Source organism: Phyllobates terribilis, unplaced genomic scaffold (genome assembly GCF_046119375.1).
Source record: "Phyllobates terribilis strain yellow unplaced genomic scaffold, ASM4611937v1 Scaffold_1__5_contigs__length_1240528914, whole genome shotgun sequence".
NCBI lineage: Eukaryota > Metazoa > Chordata > Amphibia > Anura > Dendrobatidae > Phyllobates > Phyllobates terribilis.
In genome coordinates, this window is record NW_027362761.1 from 363,491,491 (window position 1) to 363,515,661 (window position 24,171).

A 24,171-nucleotide genomic window follows, 5' to 3' on the forward strand; every position below is an offset into this window, starting at 1 on the left:
TTCCCATGAAGAAAATCTGCAGGAAAGTGCAACAAAATTGCAAGTGAATAAAAGTTTTACAGATCCCTATTCACATTCTGCAGGAATCTCATGTGAGCATGTTGCAGATTTCAACTCTAAGGGTATGTGCACACGATGCAGAAATGAAGCAGAAAATTTCTGCATCATTTCTGCATCTCCCTGGCAGAAAAAACGCATGCAGATTGTGCATGCGTTTTTCCTGCAGAATACATGCGGATCCACATGCAGATTCACATGCGTTTCCGCATGCAGATTGACAAGCGCTTTCCAGGCGATGTTAGCATCACCTGGAAAGTGCTTGATAACTAGGTCACACTGTATAAATCCATGCAAACAGCATGGATTTATACAGTGTGAACCGAGAGAGTGTATATACTTACCTCCGATGGCCCGCGCTGTCCTGCTCACTCCGTTCTCCCGGCTGCCGGCAACTTTGAATTGAAAGACCTGCCGACGTCAGCGTCACGTGACCCGTCACATGACTCTGACGTCACCGCAGGTCCTACAACTCACTGCAAGTGCCGGGAACCAAGCGGGAGCACTGCGCGGGCCGACAGATGGTAAGAATACATTTATTTTTTATTTTATTCTTCTTTTTACAGCTTTTTCAATGGTACCTGGGTGTGGAGGAGACTCTCCTCTCCTCCACACCCGGGTACCATCCGCACATTAGAACGCACCAATTACGCAAGTACAAATGCTGTCTTGCGGAATTGGCGCGTTCTAATGCAAGTCAATGGCGGCGAAATCGCCGCGTTTCCGCAAAATTAATTGACATGCTGCGGATTTTTGACCGCAGCGTTAACGCTGCGGAAAAATCCGCATCATGGGCACAGCACATGCGGATTTCCATTGGGGAACATTGCTGCCCTTCTACCATGCGTTTTTCATGCGTTTCCGCGGCGTTTACGCAACTGCAAAAACGCCGCGGAAACGCATGAAATACGCATCGTGTGAACACAGCCTAAAACAAATTCTCTATTCTGTCACATATTTGTTCCAGATTACACCCAAGCACTACAAATTGTGATTATCTGCACAGAAAATTACCCATTTCCACTAAATCTTTATGGATAAATCAACATGGAACACTTTTAGTGTAATTACATTTGTTGGGCACGTATACGTTGCGTCACTGGTGATGAAATTGTATTGCAGTTTTTACCTATTTCCCCTCTTCCCCCAGACCCTTACCTGGGGTCCTTGTTCAGTTTTGAAGTCAAATGGGTTCCCGACAATTCGGTTCTTTGCTCGTTGGACACTTCTCTCTACAAAATCATTGTAGATATCCTCCTGAACATACGTGCGAGAGCCGGCACAGCAGCACTGTCCTTGGTTAAAGAACAGGGCAAAATGGGACTGTTCTACCGCCCAGTCCACTGTGCAGAACAGAAAAAGATATTGAAGAGTGTAAATGTGAAAGTTTATATATTGTTCGGACACAAAACAGGCAGGAAGCATCAGATAAATACTATTACATTGGGTGGTTGTCAAAAAAATTTTTTGTACTCAATAGCCAGCCATTCTGGAACGGATTCTTCAAACTACATCAGTCTTCAACATTTCAAAACCTGAAATCTATAGTTACAGAATGTGATCTTTCTCCTTAATGTCACTTGGCATTTCCCCTCCTACCCACCTTTAAAAAGTTTTCCAAAAATGGACAACCCCTTTTTATCAACTTAAGTGTGTAACATAAAATTTAGAAAAATGAGAACCCCCTGCCCCCACCAAAAAAAAACAAAACAAAACAAAAAAAAAAACACACATTGTCCAGTCAATGACAGCACCATGGCTGCTGGCAGAGAAGTGACATTAATATGTCACATGAACGTTGCAGCCGATTGGCGGTATAATAAAGCATGCAGCTAGAGAGGATGTATACACTGACTAAATACTGATTGGTAGGTCATGTGACCACTGTAGCCACTCAGCAGTCATGTTACAATGTCACTTGACTGCCTGAGACATGGTGCTGGTTTGTGAGGAAAGTACATATATATATTTTTTTATTTTTAATTGCACACTGTTAAAAAAAAAAATGATTGTCCAGTAGAGGCCAACCCCTTTAAAAAATGCATACTCAAAACTGGTTATAAGGCACAATATTTTAATCTGTAATTCTGATTTATCACATTAATATTGGACAAAGAATTTTGATTAATAAAATAAGAACAAATTAGCATATGACAAGATATGCAAAGTGGTCACTTACAATCAGCATCTGAGAGTATGATGTTGGGGCTCTTGCCACCAAGCTCAAGAGTTACCTTCTTCAGGTTGGATTTTCCAGCTGCCTGCTGGATCAGTCGACCCACCTACAGCAAAAAAAAAAAAAAATATAATATATTATATATATAATAAGTATATAATTCCACATGTGTTAATTCATAGTTTTGATGCCTTCAGTGTGAATGTACAATTTTCATAGTCATGAAAATACAGAAAAATCTTTAAATGAGAAGGTGTGTCCAAACTTTTGGTCTGTACTGTATACACACACCGTATTTTTCGGACTATAATACGCACCTGGGTTTTAGAGGAGGAAAATAGAAAAAAAATGTAAGCAAAAAATGTGGTCATGATGCCCTGTTAAGGGGGAGGGGGTCTGCTGCTGACACTGTTATAGGGGTAATGTCCCCTAATTCTATTAATATCCCCCATCCTGGTATATATGGCCCCCTCCTTCCTGTTATATGTGGCCCTCATCCCCATCCTGGTATGTATGGCCCCCCTCATGCCTCATCCCTTTATGCATGGCCCCCCTCATGCCTCATCCCTTTATGTATGGCCCCCCTCATGCCTCATCCCTTTATGTATGGCCCCCTTCATCCTTGTATGCATGGCCCCTGTATGTATGGCCTCCCTCATCCCGGTATGCATGGCCCCCGTAATCCCGGTATGTATGGCCCCCCCTGATCCCAGTCACGTTGCCCAGAAAAAAAATAAACACTCATACTCACCTCCTCTCTCCTCCAGTGCTGTGTCACGCTCTTTGCCGGAATAGTCACTGCTCCCTGCGCCGGGACTGCGTGTGTGGGGAACAGTGACCATTCATTCTCCCTAATAGCGTGCACACTTTAGCCGCAGTGAGGCTACTGCTGCGCTCGGCTGTCAGTGTGCCCGCTATTAAAGGCCATGAATATTCACCACACCCATGGGAGTGGTGAAAGTTCATGGCCTTTAATAGCGGGCACACTGACAGCCGAGCACAGCAGCAGCCGTGCTACGGCTACAGCGTGCGCGCTATTGGGGAGAATGAATGGTCACTGCTCCCCAGAGTGGGGAGCAGTGACTATTCCGGCACAGAGCGTGACAAAGCGCTGGAGGAGAGAGGAGGCGAGTAGGAGTGTTTATTTTTTTTCTGTGCAATGTGAGGGGGATCAAGGATGCCAAGCATACCTGGATGAGGGGGCCATACATACAGGGATGAAGGGGGCCATGAATACAGGGAGTCATACTTACCAGGAGCCACGCTGCAGGCACAGTGTGCCGGTTATTAAGGAAAATTAATATTCACTGCTCCCCATGCCCATGGGCGAGGGGAGCAGTGAATATTAATTTTCTTTAGTAGCGGGCACAGTGTAGGCTGCAGAAGGTGGCTGCTGCCGCCCCCTGTGCACTGCTACTCTGTCACTGTCGCTTCCCCCACCACCCACAGTATTTTATGTATATCGGACTATAAGACGCACCCCCCCACTTTCCTCCAAAATGGATTCTTATAGTCCGAAAAATACGGTAGCTATTGGATCATTTGCAATCCATGGGTGCAGGCTGCGTTAAGCTAGTATGACACTCGCATTGGAGGCTCAGTTGCAAGGTCTTTTATATTTGCCAAAAGAAAAAAAAACAAAGACAGCCTGTACTGTATATCTGTTATAAGAAGTAGGCTTTTTTTTTCTGTTCTTATAATTCTGCATGAATCAAAAAACAAGTAAATATCATGCGAGGACTGATCTCGAAATAGACTTGACAAACTTGTTCCGGTTGATAAATATTCATCGCAATCATTCCAGCAAAACCTTTTCCAAACTAAAAACACTTTAACCATTATGGCCGAGGCCTAACCTTTCCATTTGACAGGTATTCGGTGCAGGGACAAGTCCATTTCCCTTTTTCTGTTGACTTACACACTGCATTACAGTTCTTAATGTCAGCCTGTAAAAGGCTCAAAGGATAACAGGATTGTCCTTAATTATAAAGAAAGCCTAGTACAAATCGCATTTTAGAGCTGCTCCTAAAACCTTTACCAACTTAAGGAGCTTCCATACTACAGGTAAATACAATATGGAAAAGCAAATCACCTGTTCTTCCTTATAACATGCTTAAGCTTGGAAGAATACTAGAGACACAAGTTGCTGATATCATAAAAGATTTAGTATGACCTCGTTCAGGCAAGCCTAAACAGAGACCAGAGATTTTACCTCTGTAGAGCCAGTGAAAGCAACTTTATCCACATCCATGTGAGAAGAAAGGGCAGCACCAGCTGTGGGACCCATGCCAGGTAGGATATTAACCACGCCTGGTGGGAATCCAGCCTGAGAAAAGACAAGATGTGTTTCTGAGATTATTGGTTCAGTACAACATACATACGTACGTACGTACGTGCGTGCGTGTCTCATGAAAAAGAAAATGGGCTCATGAAAGGCTCCAAGGTTGTTGAGCTAAAACGGCCCTCTAGTTCTATACGTGGGAAATCATGAGATTTATTAGCAGGTTACAGACAGAAGACAGACAACAGCCACCATCTAGGTCTATTTATGTGCCAATACTCGGACCATACAAACAAGCTGCTGCTTCAGAACCTGATAATTGGTTCAACCAAATAAAGCTCATCCAATTTAATGCCTATAATGTAAACCTATATTAGGCAATAACTCCATTACTAGGTCTACTAAACAAAGTGGGACTTTAGACTGCATTTAGCAGCTATAGCCGGATTTTCTCCAAGCCTAGAAAAAAGTATTTTACAGCCCAGTGAGAGGTTTTACAAGCAGCATTCAGTTAGTGTTTAAGAAAAAAGTCAGGTCCCAAGTACATATTCTTTATTGTGCCCATCGTCTGACTAAAGCAAAGAGGAAATAATCTATAATGACACCAATAATCCCTAGTTAAATGAACCTATATATTTGGATGTAAGGCTATGCATTAGCATACTCTAAAGCTGGAATCTCAAACTCAAACACACAGAGGGCCAAAATTAAAAACTTGGACAAAGTTGCAGCCAAACTTTATATTTATTGAAAAAATGTCTACAACTGAGGAAGTTTTTCCCTTATCAAATATACCGATGAGCCTTTTCATATGGAAACAAACTTAAAAGGTTTGTCCCACGAACAAAGTACATTTTAATTAATGAATCTTAGATTACAAATAAGTTGCACAATTGGATTGTTTTAAAAAAAAAAAAAAGTTCCTGTCACAAGATCTAATCTTTTAAATGTTCCCCTGTGAATGGATGTGTCTGACCGTGTAGGAACATGGTGGCGATAACACAGGGGGAGGGGAAAAAAAAAAAGGAATGGGATAGTAGCGAGGTATAGGATCAATTGGTGAGGGGTAGGAAAGTATGGTGGTAATAGATATGGGTGTTTGTAAACTGCTAAGACAGGGGAACAGGAAAGGAGAAGTTTGTTATGTAGCCAAAGCAACTATCTCCTGATGATATGAGTGACGTAAGGGTCAAGAGGTTTGAATGGTGGGACTAGAGACCCAGTGAAGAGTAGATGGAAGTCAGAAAAAGGCAAGTAAAAAAATATAAAAATTGTGAAATTAGTGGGAACCTGTGCAGTGCATAGGTAAAGATATGGGGGTGTATTAAGAGGGTGAGGGGATATGGATCGGTAATAGGACATGAGACCAGTAAAGAGGAACAATGCTGATACGTAGTATAAGTGAAAGGTTGAGCAGAACATTGTGTTGGATAAAATCACTATTTGGAGAATTAGTGTGGGGTAAGAAGAGTCCCAGACTTAAACAGGAAACACTGCAGAGACCGAAAGAGGAGGGAGGCCTAGTGCTCCCTAATCCCTGGTTATACTTTCTTTTTGCACAAAGCCAACACCTCAAGTGCTGGGGGGAGACTATGGGAAAGGAACAGGTACCTGTCAGTTTGGAGCACTTAATTAAGATTTCACCGTTAAGTATGGGACTGGAGGCAGGAACCTTCAAGAAATACGGATCGCATTACCATACCATAAATCTAATACACAAGATGTGGCAGAAAATCAAGTAGATTAGGGGGGTAACTCACTTCACTAAGTTTTCACCTATCTGGGATAACATTTATTTTCAGGAGTTCAGTAATATGAAGGGGTTTGGTGAGTGGAAAGAAATGGGTATTGGCCTGATCTACCAGTTGATTTACAGAGGGAAGCTTAAATCATATGAAATGTTGCAGGAAGAATTTCAATTCCCAAGGCTAAACCTCTTTCAATATAGACAGGTTCAGCGTGCATTTCAGACCCAAAGCAGAAGAGGGCCTATTGGAATACAAATAGATCTGATGTTAGATATTATACTTAAAAACAAGGAACGAAAGAGGCAATATCTGAAGTGTATAGGAGACCTGCTGCACGCCTTTCTTGGAGGACACCCTATCAAAGCTAGAAGGAAGTGGGAGACAGACTTGGGAGAGATAAAGGACGATAGGTGGGAGTCTATTCTAGATTATATACCCAAGTTATCCATGAGTGAGCCTGGGAGAATGTCACAGCTGTATGTGATCCACAGGGTGTATAGAACCCCTGATATGTTATTTAAAGCAGGGTTTAAAGTCTAAAGGCCCCATCACACTAAGCGACGCTACAGCAATCCCGACAACGATACGACCTGTCAGGGATCGTTGCTGCGCCGCTATGTGGTTGCTGGTGAGATGTCAAACAGTCAGATCTTCCCAACGATGCGGCGACCCGTAGCGACCTGTATAACGATGCACGCCTATGTGTTTCTGTGTCTGAGTCGTTAACAAGGTCATTGGTAAGGTGTCAAACACACTGATGCATGCTACCTAGCGGGGCTTCAACGATCAAAGAAATGTCCAGACCATTCCGACACGACCAGTGATCTCACAGCAGGGGCCTGGTCGCTGCTAGTGTCAAACGTAGCGAGATCGCTACTGAGGTCGCTGTTGCGTCACAAAACTTGTGACTCAGCAGCTATCTCCCTAGCGATCTCGATTAGTGTGATGGGGGCTTAACTCCGACTGCCCAAGATGCTCGTAATCTCAGGCAGACATACTGCATATGCTTTGGCATTGTCCTAAATTGTCCTCCTTTTGGATAGTAGTGTTGAACCGTATTGGAATGGTGTATAGGTGTATTGTCCCTAAGGACCCACTGAGATGTACAGTGCCTACAAGTAGTATTCAACCCCCTGCAGATTTAGCTGGTTGACACATGCGGAATTAACTTGGCATTGTGACATTTGTACTGTAGATCAGCCTGGAAGTGGGAAATGCACTGCAGCAAATTTTTTTTTTTTTTTTTAAAAACGTTAAAAGTTAATTCAGAGTGTCATTTATTATTCAACCCCTCAAACCACAAGAATTCTGTTTGGTCCCCCTAAAGTATTAAGAAGTAGTTCAGGCACCAAGAATAATGAGCTTCACATGTGTGGATTAAAGACCTCTTTTGCCAGCCTTTTCTGACTATTTAAGACCCTCCCCAAACTTGTGAACAGCACTCAGACATGGTCAACATGGGAAAGACAAAGGAGCATTCCAAGGCCATCAGAGACAAGATCGTGGAGGGTCACAAGGCTGGCAAGGGGTACAAAACCCTTTCCAAGGAGTTGGGCCTACCTGTCTCCACTGTTGGGAGCATCATCCGTAAGTGGAAGGCTTATGGAACTACTGTTAGCCTTCCACGGCCAGGACAGCCTTTGAAGGTGTCCTCCCGTGCCGAGGCCAGGCTTGTCCGAAGAGTCAAGGCTAACCCAAGGACAACAAGGAAGGATCTCCGGGAAGATCTCATAGCAGTGGGGACATTGGTTTAAGTCAATACCATAAGTAACGTACTCCACCGCAATGGTTTCCGTTCCAGACGAGCCTGTATGGTACCTTTACTTTCAAAGCGTCATGTCAAGGCTCGTCTACAGTTTGCTCATGATCACTTGGAGGACTCTGAGACAGACTGGTTCAAGGTTCTATGGTCTGATGAGACCAAGATCGAGATCTTTGGTGCCAACCACACACGTGACGTTTGGAGACTGGATGGCACTGCATACGACCCCAAGAATACCATCCCTACAGTCAAGCATGGTGGTGGCAGCATCATGCTATGGGGCTGTTTCTCAGCCAAGGGGCCTGGCCATCTGGTCCGCATCCATGGGAAGATGGATAGCACAGCCTACCTGGAGATTTTGGCCAAGAACCTCCGCTCCTCCATCAAGGATCTTAAGATGGGTCGTAATTTCATCTTCCAACAAGACAACGACCCAAAGCACACAGCCAAGAAAACCAAGGCCTGGTTCAAGAGGGAAAAAAGTCAAGGTGTTGGAGTGGCCTAGTCAGTCTCCTGACCTTAACCCAATTGAAAACTTGTGGAAGGAGCTCAAGAATAAAGTCCACATGAGACACCCAAAGAACCTAGATAACTTGGAGAAGATCTGCATGGAGGAGTGGGCCAAGATAACTCCACAGACCTGTGCCGGCCTGATCAGGTCTTATAAAAGACGATTATTAGCTGTAATTGCAAACAAGGGTTATTCCACAAAATATTAAAAACATAGGGGTTGTATAATAATTGACCCACACTTTTATGTTTAAAATTTAATAAAATTCAACTGAGCAACATAACTTTTTGGTTTGTAAGATTTATGCTTCTGTTCATAAAACCTACTCTCGTTTGCAGTTTAAAGGCTCTAACTTATTTGCATCTTATCAAACCAGCTAAATCTGCAGGGGGTTGAATACTACTTGTAGGCACTGTATATTAGGGTAAATTGAGGAAATAAAAACAGACAACATGACCAAAATAGCAATTGCGAGATTATGGTTTATTGCCAGAAAATGGATTGGAAAATATTGGATTAGAGAGGAGCCCCCGTCCAGACGCAAATTCATTGCCCAAGTGAACTATATAATTCAACTTTAAAAAAGTATTTACACCAAGAGGAATGAGCAGGAATACTTCCATAAATTATGGCAGCCATGGTTGGATAGGATTAATTAGAGTAACACCTATATATACTACTGTAGAGTAAAACTCTTGGTAAACTGTATGGCGAAGTGGAGAGGGAAGAAGGAAAGAAGAAAAGGGGAAGGAAGGGGAAGAGAAAGAAAGGGAGTAGGGGAAGGAAAGAAAAAAAAAAAAAAAAAAAAAAGAGTAAAGTAGGGAAGAAAAGGAAAGAAGGAAAAAAAAAGAAAGAAATAGATAAAAGAAAGAAAGGTCTCCATGGTGGCGGGGGCTTACTGTGATATTGTAAAACGAGTATTGTCATGTAATATCTGTTGTAAGTTTTGTTATGTTTAATAAAAATTTATCAGATTTAAAAAAAAAAAAAAAAAAAAAAAAAAGAACATAGTGTTGGCAGAATGGTGAAAATGGTATGTAGTTAGGGAGCAGGCTTAGCTTATAGGGAAAGCCAGGATAAGACCAGTGGTGAGGCATACTGATGGTGGAATAGTATGAAAGAGGAGAGAGGTATAAAATTGCAACGCAGCGCAGAATGGGTATAAACAGCACGTAGTCGAAATGGAGGCTTACCTATAGGGAGGGCTGGAAGGGTGGAGGGGGTCAGTGTATGAGGCACTGAGCATGCTGTGGGAAGGAATGGGGGGACCAGTGTGTATGTGTGGGATGCATGCACTGGAACCCGCAAGTGCTTGCGGTGCCGCGTCATCAAGAGTGACATGAGGTGTTGGAGATGTGTACGGTGGAGCGGACGAATGTTCTGCGTCAATGGTGTGGGCGTGGTGGATGGCAGATTGTGATAGAGTAGGAGGGGGTGAGGTATGCATTTGGATTTGTAGTATTAGCATGCACTATCTACTGGCAGGCCAGCTCTAGTAGACATTGGGCATTTTCTCACAGGCCAAACATAATTATACTTAGGGCCACATTTGGCCCTAGGGCCGGAGCTTGTCATGTATACTCTAAAGGAAACAGCAACCAAGGAAAAGTTACCTCCTTCACCAAACTGGCAACGTGTAGAGCGGTGAGCGGTGTCTGTTCTGCAACCTTCATGACGATCACATTCCCAGTAGCCAGTGCCGGGCCAAACTTCCAGGCCAACATCAGAAGAGGGAAATTCCACTGGAAGAAAGCACATGAATTAGATCTGCTAAGTAAGTTGTTACACAGAGGAGAATTTACACAACTGCTTGCATTAGGAATTATACTAAATGATCTAGTAAGCTTGTTTTCTAGTTTAATCATCAAGCTGGCTATAAGCCGTATTTTTGAAGGCAAGTCAGGGGCCGAGCAAATCTTACCGGTATGATCTGTGCACATACACCAACTGGTTCATGTCTGGTGTAGGTGAAATAGTCTCCATCAATTGGAATGGTTTTTCCGTGCCATTTGTCAGCCCATCCAGCGTAATATCTTAGAAACAAGAAGACATTATTTAAAGGGATTCTGATAACTCCAAAGTGGTGACAGATGGGCATACAGGGTATAGAAAAGTAAATCTATACATACCTGTATGGCCCATAGTAGAGGTCTGAATGCAGAGAAAAGTAGTTTTATCTCCTTGGTTTTTCACAGGCCTGGCGTCCCCCCCGGACGCCAAGCTGTCCCAGCCAGTCTGCTTATTATTCCACCAATTCCCCGCCTATGTCCACGTTTACCATATTTCCACCCCTCCCCGCATGTTCAAGAAGATAAAACTACATTTCTCTGCATTCAGACCTCTACTATGGGCCATACAGGTATGTATAGATTTACTTTTCTATACCCTGTATGGCCATAGTAGAGGTCTGATAACTCCAAAGTGGTGACAGATTCCCTTTAATACTACAGTGGAGCAAACAGGTTACCTTATAGGACCTTCACCCATCACATCCATATTTAATTATGTATACCAGCAATTGAACAGAATAGGAGCAAGATGGTTTCAGTTAAAACTTCTAATCTTCCAAGTCAATAAAGAATGCATGCACATTCCTATATTGTATAGGCAAGACCATCATACACTTCAGATTAAAAGGGAATATGTCAGCAGGTTTTTGCTATTTAATCCGAGGGAAACAGGTAGGGGGCTGAGACACTGATTTCAGCGATGTGTCACTTATTAGGCTGTGTACGGTTCCAATATAATGAGTCTTTTACCAGCAGGAGATGATCACTGCCAATCTAGGTGTCTCCGTGCATCCTGGTCCACACCGCATGCACCACTGATTAGCAGCTTATTGTCAGTAGACAAGGTACACAGAAAGCTGTGGTAAGGGAAGGGTTAGCTTTCTGAGCTTTGCTGCATCTAAAAACTCAGATTTTAATCAGAATTGTTGCACCCAGTAAACTAAGTGATACATTGCTGGAATCAGGATCTCTTTTTGCTCCTCTCAAATGAGGTAGCAAAAACCTGAACTAAATAATGAATAGAGCAGGTAAAATGGAGTCAATACAGAATGAAAGTGACCCTTCACAATCTTACTGAAAAGAGACTATATACATTTCACATGTATGGTCCGCCCATCCCACTACCTCCTCTGCTCAGAACGGCAACATGGGTAGTGCATTGGTCAGTCTAAACTATGCTCCCTCTGCCTTTCATATCCTACAGCACAGGAAAGGCAAGGAAGGTTTAGACTTGAAACTATCAATGGCACTTTGGTTGCCATCTTGGAAGCAGAAAGAACTGAACGCCAATCTGACCAGAGGAGGCAAACCGAGGGCACCAGGAATATGCAAAACATATAGTTATTTTTCAGTCACTTTAAAGAGTTGTTATATAGTTTGCATGCAGTTCACACTATTCTGCACCACTGTAAAAGTTATTTAATTAAGAGCAAACTTAAACAAGAAACTTATACAGTTATTCAATATTATGCAAGTAATTTGTTGAAACATGCATGCCAACTATAGAAGAGCATCAAACATTAGACAAATGTGTCCAAGAAGACTTGGTTTGTCAATCCATACAATCCATTACTTAGATCAGTAAGCATCAACTAAAAGTTTCCAAAACGGACTTACCTAATACATTTTATTACAAGTTCCAGATCTACTGCATAGGATATGGCATAGGGCTTTCCATTATCCAGGGTTTCCAAATTCTTAAAAACAAAAAAACACAACCCATCCACTTAATTTTTTAGCAGCAACAAACCAAAATTCTTGTTTATATGCATTTTAGGAATAGTGTATGGCTGCAGCATGCATTCACAGAGTGTCTACAGCAGCAGCCAGGACTTTATTTGTGGTCTTCTATGCAAGAAATGTAATTTCTCCAATCTTCTAACCTGTATCCATCTTATTTGATAAAAAAAATCAATATAGTAATGGCTGTTAGGCCAAGTTCTCTATTGGCTCAGCAAAGATTCAGCAGTGTTCCTTTAGGGCACAAACAGGAACACGAAGCTAAGCTGAGCATATTTACGTAGAGGGTGAGGAAAGATGGTTAACAGCAACCTATAATACAGCTAGCTTTAGGCTAAGGCTAAGTGCCCACGATGCAGAAATGCTGCATATTTTTTCCGCATCTCCCCGGCAGGAAAAACGCATGCGTTTTTCCTGCCAGGTAGAAGCGTGTCAAGCATTTTTGCATGCATTTCCGCATGCGGGTTATCAAGAGCTTTTCCAAGCGATTTTAGCATCACTTGGAAAAGTGCTTGACAACTTGGTCGCACTATATAAATCCATGCAACCGGCATGGATTTATATAGTGTGACAAAGTTAATAGTTAAAAAAAAAGAATAAAAATGGTAAACAAAACAACATTATATTCACCTTCTGATGTCCCCCGGTCTCCTGTACGATGCGTCCTGGCTCCCCAGCGGCGGTGTAAAAGGTGACGTTGGCGGTCACGTGACAGGTCACATGACTAAATAACGTCATGGAAGGTCCTTTTCTACCATCGCGAGTCACTAGTGTGACCAAGTAATAGTTAAAAAAAAAACAAAACAAAAAAAAACCACACATTATACTCACCTTCCAATGTCCCCCCGGTCTTTTCTCCACTGCATCCGGTCTCCTGTACGGCTCGTGGTGGTGTAAAAGGTGACCTGTCACATGACTAAATGACGCCATGGCAGGTCCTTTCACACCACCGCGAGTCGTACAAGAGACCGGACGCAGCGGAGAAAAGACCGGGGGACATCGGAAGGGGAGTATAACCTTTATTTTTTATTTTAAATTCTTTTTCTAACAGGTACTATGGTACCCGGGTCTGGAGGAGAGTCTCCTCTTCTCCAGACCCAGGTACCATCCGCACATTGAATCACTTAATATCCGCATGTGCACATGTAGTCATGTGGATATTAAGTGATTCAATGCAAGTCAATGTGGGCAATTACGCTGCGTGTCCACAAAATTAATGGACCTGCTGCGGATTTTTCCGCAATGATAATCCGCAGCGGAAATTTCCGCAACATGTGCACAGCGCATGCGGATAATCATTGGGGACCATGGGGCACGTATTACCAAGTGTTTAAGCATTTTTGCTGAGGATTTTCCGCAGCGAAAACGCTTGAAAACGCATAGTGGGCACGCAGCCTAAGGAAAACTCATGTCTGACCTTCTATGAAGATGTAAACAGCGAAGGGACCGCAGAGCTTACTGTGGAGTGCTGTGGCCTCTTTATTTTGAGGATTAGTGAAATCCTCAGGGTTGGACCCCCAAAGATAAAAAACTGGTGTCTTATCCTAATGGTAAGCCATTAAATACTTAACTCCAATAAAAACCAAAGACCTTTCCACCATTTCAGACGATACAGCAATAACAGATTATGTAACACTTAACTTAGTGTATATAATAAGATACTTACAGCAAGTACAGCTCTGTCCCTTTCAATGAGATCGGCCAGTCTATTCATCAAGACTCCCCTTTGTGAGGCATCCATTCTCCTCCATGGTGAACCAAGTTTAAATGCCTCTCGTGCAGCTTTCACCGCCTTGTCAACATCCGCCTAGATGGACAATAATTAGACAACCACCATATAAAGCCTGTACTGAGCACAGCATTTACACTTAAAGTTAGGGTATTATTAAAACGAGAATAATATAAATAAAGTAAAATATCTCTTGTCCTATATTCTGAGGAGCTGCTACCAAGTGCAGCTTTAGGAGCACTGCCTTGCAATTGCATATTATAGGCTTGACAAGATAATCAAAATCCCAATTTACAGTGTTATATAATGGCTAGACACCTAACATGAGAATTATGTTGTATAAATTACTACAAAACAACCCAAACTCAAAGAATATGTGAGATATGGGAATACCTGGATATGCTTTATTGTCCCGTAGAAGAGTGCAAAGGGTTATAATTTGTTGGCACCAAGACCTGCATTAGGTGAAGGCAGACATGATTTATCACTGATGTATATACACATTATAAAACACTGACCATGCTTCCTCCTCCAGACCCAGAGATCATGTGATCGCTGGGTATAGGGAGATAACATGATTTTCTGGATGTTAGGATGCCAAGTCAGCTGTGCTTCGCAGAGAAGAGACTGGTTTTCCCCTGTAACTGGAGCCAATATACCAGCCCCAGTTACAGGAGAAATCAGCAATAAAACAAAATTGTATCTACTGTATATGTTCAAATACCCCCCCAAAAGTTTTGTAAGATCTAATGGGTAGCACAGTGTGAAAAATGAAAGGGGGAAAAAAAAAAAAAGAAATTTAGTTTTTCCCCCTTTTTTTTTTTTAAATTAGGAGGAAAATATAAAGTATATAAATGATGTAACAATTAAGCTGTATCTATCAATCACAAAAAAAGCCCCAGAAATTATTTTTTTATTTTTCAGAACCAAACAACAACATTTTTGAAGGCGTTAAAAGGAGCATGTTAAAACCAAACGTGTGCTTGATCAGGAAAAATGGTCCGGTCATAAATTGATTAATATACTCTCAATACTGTCCTATTTTCCATCCTCAGAACACAATGTAAACCTTAAAAGACTTGCCTTGGGGAACGCAGATATGTGAACAAAGAGAATAAATTACTTTGGAACGTTTAGACAACCAGAAGAAAACCAAAGAGGGTAAGGCAGCAAACACTGCCTGACATGTAAATACACTTGCACAAAAAGATATATGCATTTCTGGGTTAATGCCATTTGCATAATAGCCAAGTGTGACAACACCCTATGATTAGGAACAGAGCTTTAGTCTACCAAGAATGAGTTGTTTATACCAAGTGCCTCCACCAATGTGTCCAAGTGAGGTCTGATGTCTCCAATTCACTTTAAAACTAAGTGGCTATACTTAAAGGGAAACGGTCAGCAGTTTTTGCTATTTAATCAGATACCAGCACAATATACGGTAACAGAGCCTGATTATAGGGATGTGTCCATTACTAGGCTTTGTGTTGTAGCTTCAATATAATCAGTGTTTTATCAAAACGAGATCATCACTGCTTGATTACATCTCACATGCACGGCAGTCAGGCTACACAGTGCAACTCTGTCCCCATCACTGATTGGCAGCTTACTGACAATTTACACAGAAGCTGCCAATCAGTGGTGTGGGCGGGGTTATAAACAGCTCAGCATTCTGACCACTGCTACATCTACAACATATTAAACAATGTTTTTATCAAAACTGCACCAAGTAGTCCATTAAGTGATACAACACTAAAATCAGGTTCACTTGCACTAGAATTTGCCGCTCTCGGATTACACAGCAAATCCTGCTGACCGATTCCCTTTAAAAAAAAAGTCAAGATGTTGCAGCCGCATTTTACCTTTTATACTTGCAAGGTTGTGGTCAGATGTTACAAAGCACACCACTTTGGTGAAATAAGAGGGTTATGAATGTAATGCTTACAGGATGATAAGCTCTTCTGAGGGGAGAAGATTATGTGCAACAGGAGACAACATAAGAATGATGAATTTAAGAATATCCATAAAACCCACCAAGATTTCAGAATTAAGTGTCTGACAGATGCCACTGGCTTACAGGAGCATCTGCCACCCATACCGTCCCATAAGATCAAAGGCACATCGGGTAAATGGTGGCTGATGGATACTTTGGATGAATGCACCTGCATAGTCAGTGACACATATGGCAGACAAACACTGCAAGATGTGAATGTAGGTTTATACATACTTCATACAGTACAGGAGGGGACAGGGTTACATTAAAGGGAATATGTCACCAGGTTTTTGTCACCCAACTTGAGAGCATCATAATGTAGAGTCAGAGACCCTGATTCTAGCGATGTGTTACTTCCTGGACTGCTTGTTGTAGTCTTGACATATACACATACATACTATTTTACACACACATACAGTACAGACCAAAAGTTTGGACACACCTTCTCATTTAAAGAAATTTCTGTATTTTCATGACTATGAAAATTGTACATTCACACTGAAGGCATCAAAACTATGAATTAACACATGTGGAATTATATACTTAACAAAAAAGTGTGAAACAACTGAAAATATGTGTCTTATATTCTAGGTTCTTCAAAGTAGCCACCTTTTTTGATGACTGCTTTGCACACTCTTCGCATTCTCTTGATGCACTTCAAGAGGTAGTCACCGGAAATGGTCTTCCAACAATCTTGAAGGAGTTCCCAGAGATGCTTAGCAATTGTTGGCCCTTTTGCCTTCACTCTGCGGTCCAGCTCACCCCAAACCATCTCGATTGGGTTCAGGTCTGGTGACTGTGGAGGCCAGGTCATCTGGCGTAGCACCCCATCACTCTCCCTCTTGGTCAAATAGCCCTTGCACAGCCTGGAGGTGTGTTTGGGGTCACTGTACTGTTGAAAAATAAATGATGGTTCAGCTAAACGCAAACCGGATGGAATAGCATGCCACTGCAAGATGCTGTGGTAGCCATGCTGGCTCAGTATGCCTTCAATTTTGATTAAATCCCCAACAGTGTCACCAGCAAAGCACCCCCACACCATCACACCTCCTCCTCCATGCTTCACGGTGGGAACCAGGCATGTAGAGTCCATCCGTTCACCTTTTCGGCGTCGCACAAAGACACGGTGGTTGGAACCAAAGATCTCAAATTTGGACTCCTCAGACCAAAGCACAGATTTCCACTGGACTAATGTCCATTCCTTGTGTTCTTTAGCCCAAACAAGTCTCTTCTGCTTGTTGCCTGTCCTTAGCAGTGGTTTCCTAGCAGCTATTTTACCATGAAGGCCTGCTGCACAAAGTCTCCTCTTAACAGTTATTGAAGAGATGTGTCTGCTGCTAGAACTCTGTGTGGCATTGACCTGGTCTCTAATCTGAGCTGCTGTTAACCTGCGATTTCTGAGGCTGGTGACTCGGATAAACTTATCCTCAGAAGCAGAGGTGACTCTTGGTCTTCCTTTCCTGGGGTGGTCCTCATGTGAGCCAGTTTCTTTGTAGCACTTGATGGTTTTTTGCAACTGCCCTTGGGGACACTTTCAAAGTTTGCCCAATTTTTCGGACTGACTGACCTTCATTTCTTAAAGTAATGATGGGCACTCGTTTTTCTTTACTTAGAATTTGTATTATGGCAAGAAAAAAGCAGCTAACAGTCTATTCAGTAGGACTATCAGCTGTGTATCCACCTGACTTCTGCACAACACAACTGATGGTCCCAACCCCATTTATAAGGCAAGAAATCCCACTTATTAAACCTGACAGGGCACAACTGTGAAGTGAAAACCATTTCTGGTGACTACCTCTTGAAGCTCATCAAGAGAATGCCAAGAGTGTGCAAAGCAGTCAAAGCAAAAAGGTGGCTACTTTGAAAAACCTAGAATATAAGACATATTTTCAGTTGTTTCATACTTTTTTGTCAAGTATATAATTCCACATGTGTTAATTCATAGTTTTGATGCCTTCAGTGTGAATGTACAATTTTCAAAGTCATGAAAATACAGAAAAATCTTTAAATGAGAAGGAGTGTCCAAACGTTTGGTCTGTACTGTATATATCACTTTTATCAGAAGAAGAAGATAATCACTACAGGACTAGTAGACCTTTCACCATGTAGTCCTCCATATTCATGAGCTCTGTACATCCCTGCCCAGACCACTGAATGATTTCTGTATATACTGTGCATAGGCTGAAGACTGCCCATCAGAGGTGTGGGCTAGGGCACCAGTTCATTTTCAGGGACACAAGTCGGTGATGTATTGTAGGGCATCAGAGCATGCGATCACTTCAGTGGTCATAATGGACAAAGTTCAACAGGGCCCCATTAGGATCTCGAAAGGGTGTTGACATCAAAAATTGGGTTTTAGATATTGAGCACTGGGACCTGCAGGTGCCTGTTCTGCAACTGCACCCAGGAGCAACAGCAGCTCATGCCAAGGCTTGTGTTCTCAGTCAAATCTGAGAATAAAATTTAGTAACAGAGCTGCAATACATGTCCAACAGCAAACGTGGGTGGGAGATGTGCAGCAGAAAATAAGCGACCAGTCAGGCCTAACACTGAAATCCATGAACTGGTGGGACATTTGGTGCAGGCTTCCACGCCAACTTGTAGAGAGAAGAATCCATTATCGCTTGGAAAATAAAGGCAAGAAGCAAATAGTTCAGATTTTTAATCTTTCACTGCATGTAGATAAAGCTCTATGTGGGATAAAGTCTGATGAAGACACTAGTCCATTAGGATTAGGAAAATAAAAACTACAAAAGCAAAGTAAAAGTTATTTACCAATAATGGAGGTTGCAGTATCTCTACCTACTATGGAGAACTTTTATAACACAACTTACTTGTCACCAAAATAATTATGAAAATTTGAAGTTTAAGAATATGCCATTTTCTAAAGGATTCATAATCCGTTGTAATGCTTCATAGTCTGGCTAATCCCGGATTAGAAGATCTTTAAATAGTAGCAGAAAACAAAATTAGCACAAAAGATGAAGCTGTGATCTTTGCACCTAGACCAGATGGAAGGCACCAACACAAAGCAGATTACCGGTAATCGGACACATCGGCATGTAAATCACTCCACAAAAGATAGAGTAATTAAAAGATATCATGCGGTAAAAAGGACAGGGTGATAATTAAATACAGCCATTTACATTGACGGCACAGGATGTCAGCCTGTTACAGTGGAACATAGACTGACACCTGAGGCAATATTTTAGGTCATATGGGCTGTTGGCTAGAAGGCCTCTAGTGAGGTGCAGCAGGCGTCTCTCACGGACATTACATTGAGGTTTTGCGCTGTGGCGTTTCATCATACTGTCCTAATCTGCAAACATTATGGGAGATTTCCGAAAGCTGATATCTCACTCAGAGCACTGTGCACACTTTGCTGGTAGAGATACACATTACACTTGTGCAAGAAGCTTTCTGCTAGAGCTAAACCACTAATAAAGACTTGCAATCCTCGTAAAACAATGCTGGAACATGTTCTCTTAGAGCTGTTCTGATGCCGTGTTGTCTTTCCTCTTAAAAACGTATAAACGAAATTGACAACTGAGTCAGTGTCGGTGCTGCAGTAGAATGGTATTTTCAATCTATGCATATATTTTCTGGAGGAATAAAAGAAAAAAATCCACAATACATAGTATAATTTAAGAGACAAATATAAAGCGCACCTGTAGGCTCTACTGTTTTGATAAATTTACAGTTTTGTCTTTTTTTTTTTTTTTTTTTTTTTTTTTTAATATTCAGTCTGTCACTAGTCTGCCAAAATCTTCATTTCTGACAGTATTACCTTATTTAGTTTTTCCTTTCTATCTGAAAATTCATGGCATACTCCTTATCAGTTAAATCGTGTGATCGCACTGTAACGCACCCTGGGAATCACATGGTTTTAGGTTCTCTGAAAAAGCATAGGAGAGGAGGCACCATATCAATCACCAGAAATTCTTGTATCATGAAACTGCAGTGGGCTGCACCACTGAAGTTCTCCACAAGGAAGGCGGGAAAGAAACTCCTATCACAGTTATGGATGATGACTAGACAGCACCTGTCATACAATTATAATGGGAGATTACAGTTGAGCCTCATTGATTGCATACATATGATATCTTAGCTTATTATTTAGGAGACTGTAGGCAGAAGGAATGGAATGGGGGTGGAAAGGCATGGGGAAATCATATGATGACAACAGAGACGGTCTTGACTCTACCTGATCATGTGATGCTGTACTGATGCATTATGGAATTGATGAAAGAAGCAGATTGAAATATGGGAATCAAGATGGAACCAGTAAAGATGAAAACAGGAGGCTGAACTGCATGGATATCAGTAAAATATACACATCAAAGAAGTGCAGTATGTGATAGGCAATCAGGGACTGGGAGGGAAATTGAAGTGCCACTCCATGCTAGGCCCTTGACTGCTGCAGTAAATTACTGACAGTGGTATTAATTAATTATCGCAATCCAGCACAAGCATTCATGTACCCATTGCTCCTTACCACCTTGTGTCGTGATCATGGGCTGCTGATGAGTTGCAATGGCAGCTGGGAACCTGCGATGTTGATCCACTTGCGACGTCCTGCCAGAGGCAGGGCATCATTGGACGCCATGATTTTGACTATATTGTAATACTGAATCGCAGGTTCATGGTTAAAAAAAAAAAAAAAAAAATTATATGTTTTATGTAGTTTTTCTTTTTAATATATGGTAAAAAAAAAAAAAAAAAATGGATGTTTGTAAAAGGGAAGGACAAAATAAAAAGAACACAGCTAATTATAGTTTATGTGTTAAAGGGTTAAATAGCCAATTTGAATTCTGATTTGCTATGTTATTGTCCAACCAACCGTATTTGAGGGGATGAAAATTTGCAAGTTTGTGCCTATCCTATAAATAAGTTATCATCTACAGAGCTGCTTATTGTCCAGGAATTTGCAGGCCACTGAACATTTAGCTTCTTGCAAAACAGAGAAATGGCAACAAAACATGTGGAAAGTGAATACAGTTCCATCCACTATAAAGTAACACTTCCAAAACTGGCTTCAAAGTTAGGGAATTACAGAAAAAAAAATATTGCAAAGAATTAGCATTACTGGCAGCCAGCAAAGTGACAACTGGTGGGGGACCATAGGAGCTTCCATGCTGGTTCGATGAGGAAAGAAAGTCGCGAGGACAGTAATTTTTGTTATGATACTAGTTGGACCTGTTGAACAAAAAACCCTGCTTGTGTCAGTCAATTCAGAATGGAAACTTTTATTACCTTGTTAAATACTTTTGCTTGAATCAGGAATTGTGTACTTATCAGCCCAGCACTGTTCTGTGAACAACCGATTATTTTTAAGCTCTAAGCTCTACACTAGATAACATCCATATAGAGAAGTTTAACAGGGTCTTTAAAGAAAGGCATCTCCTAAGAAATCAAGATCCAAACAAACCCCAAATCTAATAACATTTTCTGCATTGTTGTACAAGGATAAAATAAAGCCAAGTACATGATGAAGCATATATTTGTGCTATTTTATCTTGGATCGCACCCAATCTGCATCATAGTTATGCAACTCATCTGTCAATCTCCCTACCCTATGAACTGCTGCCATTGCCAAAACCTTGCTTCAAACTGGTCTAACATTACCTATTGCTTACAAAGATTGCTACATGGGCGTTATCACATAATCACAAGATCTGCAGTTTACACCACTGTTACTTAAAGGGAACCTATCAGCAAGTTTTCAGACCCCAGAGTAATGTCCTCACAATAAAGTACCTATAATGATAATTACTTCCATACCTTTGTGTTACAACTCTGTCTCTGTTGTCTTTTAATCTATTGGCGAATTGTAATGCAATTCTGTTTGCAAGTGCAGGGAATTGGTCAGAACTTACAGCTCTCTGGCCTCTCGACCTCTTTCTCCTCCCTCTGCCGGCTTCCTGCAAGTGATTGACAGTTCACTCTTCTCTGTGACCTGCTTCCCCAGCCAACATTTTGCAGAGGTGCCTCATTCCAGGGGCGGCACATGCACAGTAACATCCTGACGACGTTGCGAGGCCCGGAATACCCATCTGTACATGCTGCGACTCCCGAAATGACGGCGCCTGCGCCTTTCTTTGACCTGTTCCCCCATCTGACATCTTGCGCACGCACTCATTGGAACAATTTACACAGTCCAGAAAAAAAAAAAAAAAAGGACATCTGGACGCGTCCTTGCAATAAGACAGCAACGCAGAAGTGGGCAAGAAATGCCTGAACACAAGACTGTAGACCTGGAATGGTAAAACCTCATATAAATTGAAGGGTTACCCATGAAGTTGTGCTGATGATATAATAGTAGTGGTGGAGTCTTTGTAACATCTACCATTGATAGAGAGTTGGGGCATCAACATACTCAAAAGTCGGTTGGTGAAGTGAACATTTGTCCAATGTATACGGCCACACATTAACAGCAAGACATTAATCCAACAGTAGTGCAGACCGCTCAGCCACTACTGCACAATGCAAACGCTGGTATACAGTGAAGTGATGATTGCAGGGACCGATTCCTGTATTTTTCTGCACCAAACATCTGTGTTGCCTTCTAGCAGTAAAAGTATTCGCACCAAATTCATCACTAAATTTAAGAAAACTGATAACATACAGTCAGATGCTAAAGAACGCTGGCATGCCTGATGATGTGCCCAGATTACTGGCAACACTCCAGGGTATTAAAATTTATTACAGAATAAAAGTTACTAAATGCATCACTTCTATACCGTGGATATTTATTTACTGCTTTTGCAATACTGTCAATTAGCTTTTCCTCTGTAGAAAGGAGAAGAAATTTATAATTATCTGCCATTTTAACAATGCACATTAACAAGTTACCTTATCTGCCTCTGCAACATGACAGATGACCTCTCCAGTGGAAGGGTTGATTGTGGGGAAAGTCTTCTTGCTGGCTGCATGTTGAAACTCATTGTTTATGAAGAGCTGAAAAGAGAAATCATAATAATATTTTACAAGTCCTCCAACTCAGATATTTCATATTAAATGGCATTCATGTGTTTAATGAGGAGTAATTCTATATAGACATTGGAGAAACAGGGTTAGGCTATGTGCACACGATGCGGATTAGGTGCGTTTGTGCATTTTTTCCATGCGAAAAATGCAGCAGAAACGCATTGCACATCTTATCCCATGACATTTTGCAAGTTCTGTGCACATGGTCTGGATTTTTTCTGCACGGATTTTAGGTGTGGAAAAAAAAAAAAAAATGAAGAATGACCATTTCTTGTGCGTTTCTGAATGCGGATTTGCCTATACAATGCATTGGAAAAACACATGGCAAATCTGCAAGTAAAAACGCGTGTTAAATCAGCATGCGTTTTTTTCTGCCAAGGACATGCAGAAATGCTCCGGAAAATTTCTGCATCGTGGGCACATAGCCTTATACAGTGTCAGATAAATTGTCAACCCATTGACCATTTATATACTTATTCACACTTTTTCAGGAGGTAGATTATATATCAGTAATATACTACTTTTTAATCAAGTCAAATTTTTCAAAATCGGACATGTGTCACTTTATGTGGCAATAACTCTGGAATGTTCAAACATATCCCAGTGATTTTGAGAACATTTCTTCGTGATACATTGTACTTTATGTTAGTGGTAAATTTAGGTAAATAGGTTTTGCGTTTATTTATATAAATATCAGACATTTGACAAATTAAAAATTGCAATTTTCAAACATTGAATGTTTATACCATTAATCCAGATAGTAATAGCACACAAAATACATCAGAACCATTTATAAAATGCAGTTTTATTTTGCAAGGATGTTAGAATGCTTAAACATTTAGCAGCATTTGTCAAAATTGTTGGTACCCCTCGTTTAATGAAAGAAAAGCCCACAATGGTCACAGAAGTAACTTGAATCTGACAAAAGTAATACATTAAAAATCTATGAAAATGAACAGATGAAAGTCAGACATTGCTTTTCTGCTTCCACAGAGTTTTTTTTTTATTTAAGTTAAACTCATGAAATAGACCTGGACAGAAATTATGGTGCCCCTGAAAATAATGTGACAAAAGGGACATGTTAAATCAAGTTGTGTCCACTAATTAGCATCACAGGTGTCTACAATCTTGTAATAAGTCAGTGGGCCTGTATATAGGGCTACAGATACTCACTGTGC

General features: G+C 41.4%; 1 protein-coding gene across 1 annotated transcript in view; it reads right to left on the bottom strand.

The window, feature by feature from the left end:
• The window catches only part of LOC141262742 (aldehyde dehydrogenase, mitochondrial-like), a 41,780-nt gene that overhangs the window by 7,500 nt on the left and 10,109 nt on the right, over positions 1-24,171 (bottom strand). The window contains exons 2-9 of the mRNA XM_073676317.1: positions 22,859-22,963; positions 13,951-14,091; positions 12,162-12,241; positions 10,457-10,568; positions 10,149-10,277; positions 4,446-4,559; positions 2,237-2,339; positions 1,216-1,400 (exon numbers count right to left, since the gene is read on the bottom strand). Of these exons, the coding sequence (XP_073532418.1) occupies positions 1,216-1,400; positions 2,237-2,339; positions 4,446-4,559; positions 10,149-10,277; positions 10,457-10,568; positions 12,162-12,241; positions 13,951-14,091; positions 22,859-22,963 (969 nt within the window). The remainder of the gene's footprint in view (positions 1-1,215; positions 1,401-2,236; positions 2,340-4,445; positions 4,560-10,148; positions 10,278-10,456; positions 10,569-12,161; positions 12,242-13,950; positions 14,092-22,858; positions 22,964-24,171) is intronic.